Source organism: Aplosporella prunicola (genome assembly GCF_010093885.1).
Source record: "Aplosporella prunicola CBS 121167 unplaced genomic scaffold K452scaffold_139, whole genome shotgun sequence".
NCBI lineage: Eukaryota > Fungi > Ascomycota > Dothideomycetes > Botryosphaeriales > Aplosporellaceae > Aplosporella > Aplosporella prunicola.
The window spans coordinates 1-10,785 of NW_022983667.1; the positions used below are offsets into that span (position 1 = coordinate 1).

The 10,785-nt window shown below is 53.2% G+C and overlaps 2 protein-coding genes across 2 annotated transcripts; one reads left to right on the forward strand and one right to left on the reverse strand.

Annotated features, from left to right (window-relative positions):
• Positions 1–97: 97 nt before the first annotated feature.
• Positions 98–1,519, reverse strand: K452DRAFT_293354 (uncharacterized protein). The gene is made up of 3 exons (XM_033541548.1): positions 1,105–1,519; positions 994–1,051; positions 98–944 (listed from the first exon to the last, which is right to left on the reverse strand). The coding sequence occupies exons 1-3, from the start codon at positions 1,413–1,415 to the stop codon at positions 255–257; spliced, it is 1,059 nt and encodes a 352-aa protein (XP_033390980.1). The 5' UTR covers positions 1,416–1,519; the 3' UTR covers positions 98–254.
• A 279-nt stretch (positions 1,520–1,798) lies between these two features.
• On the forward strand, positions 1,799–10,043 carry K452DRAFT_303672 (uncharacterized protein; the record flags this gene model as incomplete). Its single annotated transcript, XM_033542754.1, has 15 exons — positions 1,799–1,895; positions 1,950–2,748; positions 2,799–3,139; positions 3,196–3,561; positions 3,861–4,001; positions 4,052–6,591; positions 6,643–6,739; positions 6,792–7,741; positions 7,793–7,981; positions 8,027–8,107; positions 8,162–8,236; positions 8,292–8,599; positions 8,650–8,815; positions 8,867–9,166; positions 9,219–10,043. 15 exons carry the CDS (start codon positions 1,799–1,801, stop codon positions 10,041–10,043), a joined length of 7,275 nt encoding a protein of 2,424 aa, XP_033390981.1.
• Between the last annotated feature and the right edge of the window lie 742 nt (positions 10,044–10,785).

The following is a 10,785-nucleotide window of genomic DNA, read 5'->3' on the forward strand; positions in this document are numbered from 1 at the left end:
TTTTGTCACTACTAGCTGCAACCCAGCCGTATTCAACCTCTCCGACTGGTCTGGTGCTAGCCTGTAACCCACCCTTTCCTTCACGCAGAACGGAGAATCTCAAAAAGAAAGGGCCGTCACGTTATCTGACACTGCAGCGTAGAGAATGATGTTTCATTTGAAAAGAAAACAATATACCGAGAGCTGCCTTGTATCCCCAGCCTTTGCCCTGTTTCAATCTGTTGCATTGCGCTGCTGGGAAGTGTCCAAACCGATCAGTGCTTCGCGTTGTCCATCAAGCGGAGGACGCGGATGACCTTCTCCTGGCCCCACTCTTTGGCCGTCATGTCAGTGGGCAGGTAGTTGCCCGGCGGCAGCAAGGGGCTAGGCAAGGTACGCATTTGGGTGGACTCCTCAGGCCGGGCGACCAAGAGCACGCTGATGCGGTCATGCAGAGCTTGGCGGCCGGGGGGCGTAACAACGCGGTGCTTGCCCGAGTTGAGCAGACCGTTGGTGAGGATGTGCAGGGCGTCGCCGAGGTTCATGATGACATGGCCGGGCAGCGGGCGCACAAACTGCCAGCTCTCCTCGTCCTCGAGAGCCGTGTCAATGCGGCGGTACTCGTTGGGCGCAGCCGTGATCTGAAGCCCGCCCTGCCAGGTAAAGAGGAAGGCCACGCTGACAGCGTCGCGGTGCGGTGGCGTGGGCGGGTCGGCCAGCGGCTTGCCGTCCTTGGGCGCAGGGTAGTTGAGGATGCGCACAAAGTCGCCCGACCGTTGGGTCAGCTTGTGGATCGAAGTCAGCGTGCCCGATGGCAGCTTCAACTGCCGCTCCAACGTCCCCAAAATCACATTGTGCACCACATTAGCACGCCTCAGAATGTCGCGGAACGTGTCCTCGTGTGGAGCCAGGAATGGCGGCAGCTTGTAATCCTCGGTGCCCGAAAACAGGCCTGCTTGCGATATCTGTACCATCATCAGTCTTTTGCCACGAGGAGTGACGAGGGATCTTCACGTTGAACATTTCGAGCTTGTTCGGCAAGCCATCGTCGCCACAGCCAGTCTCTCTGTACCTGCACCCAGTTGCTGGCGTCAGCTTCGGCCCGTCCTGCGCAGGTGTACTTACCCGGTGTCGAGAAGGCCCGTCTCCGGCGGGCGTGTCTTGAACTCCCGCTTCGCGTTAATGGGAGTCTTCTCAAACGCCTCCTTCGAGGCGCGGTGGACCTCTTCGGCGTCCTTGATCAGCTCAAGTCCCTTTGGGTGGGTCGTGAGATCAAGGTAGCAGAATCCATTGGTCTTGCACACTTCGAACAAGAGCGCTGCCTCGTCCTGGTCATCGTCCAGAAGCTTGGCCAGGCTGATGCGAGCCAGGTCCGCGACAGGCACGTTGTCCGGGAAGGGCTCAGGCATAAACTCGGCGCTGGTTTCGAAACTCATGGTGCTTGATTAAGGTCGTTGAACGTGTGTGTAATTCTGGGGCTTGGTGATGATGTGGTGTTGCCTTTGATGCGGACGGGCCGCCTCTCATTTACGCTCTGGCAAGACCAATCGAGTCCGCAGTCTGGATCCCTCTTCCCCGCACCACTGCGGGGGTATCCAGACCTGGAACGCACTGGGACCGTACAATGTGCGGGGGGTGAGTACCGCGAATATACACGCACGTCTTGCTGACTGCATACATCAAGCTCGCCCCGACATATCGCTAAACCCCCACTCTATCTGCACTCTACTTAACTTCTACGTGTATATATAATACGCGTTAGTTGTCTTCTGTTGTGTGAGCCACAAGAGCTTTTGTCCTGTTCACTGAGACAATCGCAATGGCACCTTCAGCGGAACCGCTTGCCAATGGCAATAGCCACCTCAATGGTGGCACCGGTCCCACTGCCGTGGAGCCAATTGCAATTATCGGAATGGGTAAGTCACTCTATACCCCTCAGACGCTCCCGGAAGCGTGGCTAACTGCCGAAGCCTGCCGCTGGCCCGGTGACACTGAAAGTGGGCGCGACATCGACTCACCTCATGCACTGTGGGACTTCCTCCTTCAGAAGAAGGACGCTTACAGTGAATTTCCGCCCGACCGGCTCAACATTGATTCTTGGTACCACCCCGATACCCGCCGGCCCGGGTCCTTCTTCGCTCGGGGCGGATGCTTTCTCAAGGACGATCCCCGACGGCTTGATCACGCCTTTTTCGGTATCAATCCGAGAGAGGCAGCCAGTATTGACCCAGCGCAAAAGAAGCTTTTAGAGGCGGTTTACGAGGCATTCGAATCCGCCGGTGACCCTCTGGGTCGCGTCTCGGGCTCCAAAACAGGAGTATTCGTCGGCAGCTTCAACAACGACCATCAGATCATGCAGTATCGAGATATTGAGTACCCAGACCCATATGCAATGACTGGTGGAGGAGTCACGTTGCTGAGCAATCGCGTAAGCTACGTGTTCAATCTCAAAGGACCCAGCTTGACGATTGACACTTCCTGTTCCGGAGCCATGTACGCGCTACATTTGGCGTGCTCCTCCATACAAGCCGGAGACTGTGACGCCGCCATAGTCGGGGGTTCTAATCTGATTCTCACCCCAGAGTGCCAGATGGTGTCATCGGCGCTGGGGACAATGTCTAAGAACTCTAGGTGCAACACCTTTGACGTGTCGGCGGACGGGTATGCGAGAGCGGATGGGGTTGGCGTCCTATACATCAAAAGCCTAAAGCAGGCCATCCGCGACAGAGATCCAATCCGATCGATCATCAAGGCAACCGCCGTCAATGCGTGGGTTGCCAACTTGCTGCCCTTAAAGACCTCTGCTAACCCTATTGCAGAAATGGAAGGACCGGCGGCATTACTCATCCGGATCCCCAGGGCCAGGCTAGCAACATCATGCGTGCCTACGACCGCGCCGCCCTAGACCCGGCAGAGACGTCGTATTTTGAGTGCCACGGTACAGGAACTCCTGTGGGAGACCCGATCGAAGTTGAGGCCGTTGGAAATGTTTTTGCCGGTGGCAGGTCCGCCAAAGCGCCGCTGCACATTGGCGCGGTAAAAACGAACCTGGGCCACAGTGAGCCGGTGAGCGCCATCGCGGGGATTATGAAGAGCGTTCTGGCCCTTGAGCATGCCGTGATCCCCCCCATCCGCCGCCTCACTCAATTGAATCCAAACGGTAAGTCGCGACCACCAATTCGTTTTTCCAAAGAATGCTAACGGTACGGGCTGTAGTCGACCTGCATGATGGCCGCCTTCATATCGTACAAGATACTACGACATGGCCAAACGTTGCTGTCCGGCGTGCGAGTGTAAACTCAATTGGATACGGCGGGGCCAACGGCCATGTCATCCTTGAGGCGCCGTCCAGAGATGAGCGGCAAGATCACGCGCTTCTAGGCCGCAAGTACGTATTACTGCCATTTTCAGCTCACGATAAGCAAACCATGCACGCCAATGTTGACGCTCTTCGGCGAGAGGCCGGTCGATGGGATCCTGTGGATCTGGGATACACTCTCGGCTGCCGCAGGACTGTGTTTCCTCTGCGATCGTTTGCCGTTGCTGAACGCGGTCGCATATCAGATACTCTGGACGCGGAAAGTATGCCTGTTCACAGGGTTACTGGCTCCGTAAACCCCGAGGTTGCGTTTTGTTTCACAGGCAAGTGGCATACATGATTCATTTTGGACTCTCGGTGTCGTTCTAATCATTACTAGGCCAAGGAGCCCAGTGGCCGCAAATGGGGCTTCCACTGATGGATAATTTTGCAATATATCTCAGATCAATCCGCCGACAAGACCAGGTGCTTGCAACCCTCGATCATGCCCCGACCTGGACCATTGAAGGCAAGTCATCTGCACAGCTATAAAGCTCAGCAACTAATCCTAACATGCTCGCAGGGTCTCTCCGTGCGAAGGAGTCAAGCAAGGTCTACGATGCCGAGTTTTCGCAACCCCTTACCACTGCAGTTCAAATTGCGCTTGTTGACCTGTTGGGCTCGTGGGGGATCAGGCCGTCGGTGGTTGTGGGGCATTCGTCAGGTAACTTTTCCCACCACTGCGTAAAGCAATCCTCTGCTGACCAGACCTAGGGGAGATCGCTGCCGCGTACGCATCGGGACACATCACGTTGGCTCAAGCAATTGTCGCAGCGTACGCCAGGGGGCGGGCGGTGGCTCGTAATGTCGCAGACGGCGCAATGCTAGCCGTTGGCATGGGCGCCAAAGATGTCGAACCGATGCTGGACTCCTATCCCTCTGTCACCATTGCATGCTACAACTCTCCCAAGAGCCTCACTTTGAGCGGCAACAAAGACGAAATAGTGGCGTTGAAGCAAGCCTTTGACGACTATGGAGTTTTTGCACGAGTGTTGTCGACCGACGGAAACGCATACCATTCCAAGCACATGGAGACAGTCGGCGCCGCGTACGAGACGGAACTCCGCAGCATGCTGCTCAAGCTTCCTTCAGAGCTGTGCAGGCAAACACCCTCGCGCTGTATATTCGTGTCCTCTGTCACCGTCACCGCCACGGGACGAGAGACGAGCATTGATGCCAAATACTGGCGAGCAAATTTGGAATCACCCGTCCAATTTGACCAGGCTGTCCGCAAAGCGACACAAATCGTGAAAGTCAGTCATATGGTTGAGGTGGGACCGCACTCAGCGCTCCAGGGGCCCTTGAGGCAGATTTCGCAGTCGTGTCAGTATGTTCCCTCGCTCACGCGTAACACCAACGGCGCCATCAACCTGCTATATCTGGCGGGTTTCCTGTGGTCTCAAGGCACCAACGTCGACCTCCGCCAAGTGAATGCTGCCCAAGTGCTGGTCGGTGATACAGTCAAGACTTCTTTCGGCTCCACAATTGTGGACCTGCCCCGTTACCAGTGGCAGTACGGCGAGCTCCTCTATCGCGAGAACCGCTGGAACCGGGAACACCGGCTGAGAACTCATCCACGCCATGAACTCCTAGGCACGCGTCTCCCCGGCGGTGACAAAACCGCTCCCATGTGGCGGAACATATTGCGACAGAATGATCTGCCTTGGCTGCGCGACCACAAGATGGATTCCGAAATCGTCGTTCCCACACCTGCCTACTTGTGCATGGCAGCTGAAGCGGCGATGCAGATGATGGAATTACAAAATCGGACAGCGACTGGCGCCACCACAATTACGCTCAAGGATGTAAAGATTTCGTCTGCCTTGGTAGTTCCGGACACTAGCGAGGGGATCGAGGTCCTCTTCAGCTTGTATCCGTCGAGGGCGCGTGGCTCGGACTATGCCTTCCATGTAACCTCGGTGGATGAGGATCGTTTCACTGAGCACGCTCATGGTCGAATCCTTCTCACAGAGTCGACATTACGGAAGCCAATAGAACAGTCAGATGCGCATGTCCCAGTCTCCTTGGCTCATTTCTATGATGCTCAAGAGGCAGCTGGCGCAATTTATGGCCCAGCGCTCAGAAATATCTCGGATGTCAAGGTGGGCAAGAACAGTCCATGCGCTTTCGGAGAGATTGCCTTGCGTTTTGCAGACAGGCCGATGTTGGGAGCGCGTTACGCTGTCCATCCGGTATCTATCGACCCGTTGTTTCGCCTCGCCATCGTAGCAGCGCACGGGACCCGCATCCTACGAACTTCCTTCATGGTCACTTCCATCGAGAGCTTCTCTATCTCGGCATCTGGCGCCAAAGGGACATCTGCGTGTGGAATGGCACGCGCCACCTTGCACGATAAGCGAAGCATCGAGGCCACACTTGCACTGAACAACTGTAATGGTGTATTGGTACACGCGTCCGGTGTACAAATGCTCGCAGCTGGCACTGGTGGCCTTCCTGATCAAATGACTACGTGCATCTCACGGATGGTGTGGAAGCCAGATGTCAGTCTGTTGACTGATGCCGCACTCGATCGGCTCTTCCCACCAAGCCACAGCCAAATGAAAGACGAGCAACTGCCGCTACTCGATCGCCTAGCCTTTGCGCAAGTCGTTCAGTTTCGGGAGGAATATGCAGAGACATTTGCTCGAGGGTCATCGGTCCCACATCTTCAGCGGTTCTTGGATTGGATGACTGAGAAATATGACCTCATACAACGGGATCCCTCCCTCATTGGATCTAGCCTCTTGAATGTCTCCGTTGAGGAACGAAGGAAAGCGCTTCACTCAATGCAGCATGATTTGGCGGCTCAGTACGGCCCCGAGATGCGCTTGATGTGTCACATGTACGAAAACCTTGCGCCCATATACAACGGCGAAGTCTCTGGTATCCAGGTGGCCGTGCAGCACCGGTACCTTGACGAGTTCTACGAGTTCATGAAGCTCTATCAAGACGGGACTCGTCTTTTACGAGATGTGGTGTCTTTGATATCGCACAAGAACCCTAGCATCCGTATCTTTGAGATTGGAGGCGGCACCGGAAGTGCAACCAGAGAAGTTCTTCCTGCACTCAGGGGCAACAGTGAGCTCCGCGGCTACAGCGAGTATGTCTTTACCGACATAGGAACGGCATTTCTTGCTGCGGCTGAGGAGGCTTTCGCCAAATTCAATGGAGTGCGTTATGCTCCGTTCAATATGCAAAAAGATGTTGCTCAGCAGGGATTCGGGCCGGACTATGATCTCGTCATCGCGTCGAATGTAAGTATCGATATCCTGTTTTAGTCAATTGCCTTGTCTCACTTCACGTAGGTAATCCACGCCACGACGAATATAACCGCCACGTTGAACAATGTTCGCCGCCTTTTGAAGCCGGGAGGGAAGCTGGTAATGTTCGAACTGCTACAGCGTAATATAAACTCCTCTTATTTCACATATGCTAAACTCTAACTTCTCGACAGCACGGCCAGCATGGAACATGATCTTGGGGACTTTCTCGGATTTCTGGAACGGTGATCAGGACCCTCATTATAGGAGACTCGATGGGCCTTTCTTGACCCGCAAAATTTGGAGAGAAGTCTTGCCACGGACCGGCTTCAAAGGCATAGACTTTATGCTGGACAATTTCGATGAGCTCCGGCAAGCTGGAATAATTGTTGCAACGGCCGCAAGCCCCGAGCCGAGCCTCTTGCTAGAGCCCACTTCACCAACAAAGCTTTTGTTGGTTCACCAGGGCATTTCGACAAACTTCATCAACGAGTTTTGCGACCACCTCCGCGAGGCTGGCCGACTGGGCCAGCTAGTACCTCTCAGTGCAGTCACAGCCACATTGACGTCAAATCAGCGCGTCGTCTTCTTTGCGAACCACGAAGAACAGCTCACTTCAGAAGAACTGCGGAACCTCAACGTGCTCGCTGAACACGCGCACTCCCTACTCTGCGTGGCTTGCGGCGGCACGCTAGAAGGTAAATCAGCAATCTATGCGTCCGCTGGGGAATTTTTGCGGTCCCTCTACGGTTCTGGAAAAGCCATTCGCCTTGTTTCTCTGGATCTGGATGCCAAAGCCAATCTTAGCGATAAAGAGTTCGAACTTCTGGTTGTGTTGGAGAACCGCGCATTCTCCTACACCTCGAACGCTGATAACAGATTTCGGATCGATTCTGGTGTCGTTTATGTCTCTCGCCTCCAGAAAGACGACTTGCTTAGTGATATCGCTGGTGAAAAATTCGAGGACCTGTCATCAAATGTCATCGAGAAGGACGTCAATATTTGGCAAAGGCCCCTTACGCTGAAAGATTACGATAAGGAGTACTCTGCTTTAGCCGTGTTCGACGCCGACATGAATGGCTCAGAAATTCTGGGTGCAGATGATCTAGAGGTAGAGACACATGCTGCGAGACTAGAGCGGAAGGTAGAATTATCCCTAACCCCCAGGAAGCTGAACAAGTGCTTACATAGTTAGACGGATGACAACGTGTTCAAGCATCATGTTGCCGATTTTGTCGGAGTTGTAAGGAGAGTAGGTACTGCGGTCACAGCCTTCCGTACCGGCGATTACGTGTTTGGCCTCAGCAACGGTCCATTCCGTACCGTGGTGAAAACCAGACAAACGCTTTGCCAGACGCTGCCGAAGAATATGGATTGTCTCTCGGTAAGTCTTCGCTATAGACTCTGAATGCCGTCTAACGTAACGCAGACTATGGCTGCACTCCCATCTCATTGTTACGCAGTGCTGTGTGCACTGAGCGATGCGTTTGGTGGTTCCAAAAACCCGAGTGTAAGTAAAAGTACCCATATAAGCTTACATATTTGTAATCTGAAGCGCATATAGTCTATCCTCGTCCGGCATTCCCACATTGCCAAGGCTGTTATTGCTTGCCAGGTTGCGAGACAATATGCCAAAACGGTAACACAACTTCATTCATATGGCATATCGTCGTAGCAGAGCTAACGAGTATAAGGCGCGAATCTATGCTGTTGTAGATGATGACAATGCCAAAAACGACATGATAGCTGCAGGAATCTGCGGTGACAACATATACGCATCTACTCAGGAATTAGAAACACAAGGTTTCCGATTCGATTTGGTTCTCTCTACTACAGAGACCGCCTGGGAATGTTTGCCCTGCGCCGCGGACTTCGGTCGTGTCGTGATTCTGGGAGGACCTAAAAACCCAGGCGACTACCATCTCACGTCTCTCGGAAGGAATCTGAAGCTAGTATTTCTAGATCTGGAATCTGTGCAAGAGGACAAGGAAGCCGTTACTAGGTGAGTTTTATTCTGTACTGCTGCGGAAGATTCGAATAACAGTATTGCAGCCTTTTGCCACACGTAAAGGCGTTCTTAAGTGAAGGACCAACCTGGCTGCCGAGCTCCGAGACGTATCCGATATCAGACATGGAAAAGGTTATATCTATGCTCAGTCGCCCGATTGGCATTTCCGATGCCATTGTGAGGTGTGATAATGCAGAAGCCACCTTGCAGGTCCGTCCTCCTCTCATACATTACATACGACTATAAGCTGACAGAAAGAAGATCGAGAAACAATCAGTGTGTCCCACGCCCATCCTTTACTCGGACGCATCATACCTCCTGATCGGAGATCCCGATGGCATCACTATAAGCTTGATCAAATGGATGGCGAACAATGGAGCAACCAGTTTCACTGTGCTCTGCGGACCAGGAAGGGAAACAGACATTTCCATTGACGCTGCGTTAGCGTCAGGGATCCATGTGACTGTTCTACCATTCGCGAATGAGATCGATGTGGTGAATGGCATCCAATCGTCAAAGTTACCGATTCGCGGGGTGGTGCACGTTTCAACACTTCAAGGCGTAAGTACTCCCTGGATATCTTCGCCAAAGCTTGCTAATTCGTGTCGTGCAGAAAACTGTTCCAGGAAAGACGGATGCCGCGAACATGTTCGATACCTTTCAGCAGACATTCGACTCCTGTTTGTTCACTCACCGCAATCTGAGGGATCCTGTAGACTTCTTCCTCATGCTCAGTCCATTGGGTCCCGCTCTCGGATCACCCCTTAATGGTCCGTCCACAATCTCGTGGGCCATACTCGAAAGTTTCGCCAGCTTCAGGCGGAAGATGGGATTCCCAGCTACATTATTGGGAACCAACCATGTCCTGGACATTGACAACAACGCCATGCCACCAGAAAGCCAGGGTCAGCTTTTGGAACAAGGTTTGGCTGGAATCACTGAAAAAGAGTTCCTTGCCCTATGCGAGGCCGCCATGCGGGAAGGCCACGGTGATGACGTAGAATCCGAGCAACTGGCAGTTCACACGAGCTTGGTCGCTGTTCCAGAACCACACAATCTTCTTTCCCGGGACGCAAGATACCCGGTCAACAACATGGCTTGGGCCAAAGATCCGCGATTTGCAGCACTTGTCGTGGCCTTTGCTCAGGCGGCTTCAGCGCCCAGCAACTCCGCCGATCACACCAGTGCCGAAGCTCTTGGAAACGATCCTGCTGAGGTCATACGCATGAAACTCGCCCGACTCCTCTACATCCCAACTGCTAACATAGATGCAACCCAGCCCATAAACTCTTATGGCATAGACAGCCTTGTAGCTGCGGAGTTGAGGGCATGGCTGGCAAGCACCTTTGGGGCAAAATTATCCCTTCTGAACCTTCTCAACCCTGCGCTCACCACGGAAAAGCTTGCGAAACAAGCTTCAAGCGCAGAAACATCGTAGTTGGATATGGGACCACCACACCATTCTTGTTTTTATGCAACTTGTTTCGCAGTTTCGCTATGTCGGGGGGCCGGTTTTCTGTTGTTTTTTACTCTAGTATCTGGCATGCATAAACATATGGGCTACGTTGCTTTTGTGGAAAAGGATATGTTAAGCTTGTGGTCCAGCAATACGGGCGAAGACGAAATAGAATTTCTATTATTGTTTGTTCGTGCAGAATCATGGCTTCCTTGACTGATAAATTCCGGATGGTATAGTTTTCTGTTTCTGGACTGCAAGCCACCTCTAACTGTCTCGTATTCTTATTATAACAATAAGCCTTCCATGCCTATGCTCGTCGGAGCGGCGCCGCTGCGGTACGGTATAGATAGGTATGCGGATCGATATCGCAGACGAAGGTTAAGACGGTAGGTGAGGGAGGGTTATAGCGGCGGTAGGCGATGGAACTGCGGTTCACGGTAATATGTAGCGAACGGGTGAAGGTGAAGGTGAAGGTGAAGGCGACGGTAGTCTATCGCGAAAGGCGCGCGCGTACTGTAACGCGCTAATATTACTATGTCCGTGTATAAATTAACCCCGTAGCCTACTACCTAGCGTTTTCCTTCCTGAATAACCCTTTATCTTGTCCCTACGTTATCGTCGCTAGCTCTAGATAATCTATATATAGCTTTAATAGGGCTCCGCGCCCGCTACTATCGAACCTCTACGAGTCCCGTATACTATAGGAGACGTTACTCGACTA

Coding starts and splice junctions, on each gene's coding strand:
- K452DRAFT_293354 (XM_033541548.1), bottom strand. CDS start 1,415: ATGAGTTTCGAAACCAGCGCCGAGTTTATGCCTGAGCCCTTCCCGGAC. Junction 1,052..1,104: donor ACGGGCCTTCTCGACACCGG/GTAAGTACACCT, acceptor AACTGGGTGCAG/GTACAGAGAGACTGGCTGTG. Junction 945..993: donor ACAAGCTCGAAATGTTCAAC/GTGAAGATCCCT, acceptor ATGATGGTACAG/ATATCGCAAGCAGGCCTGTT.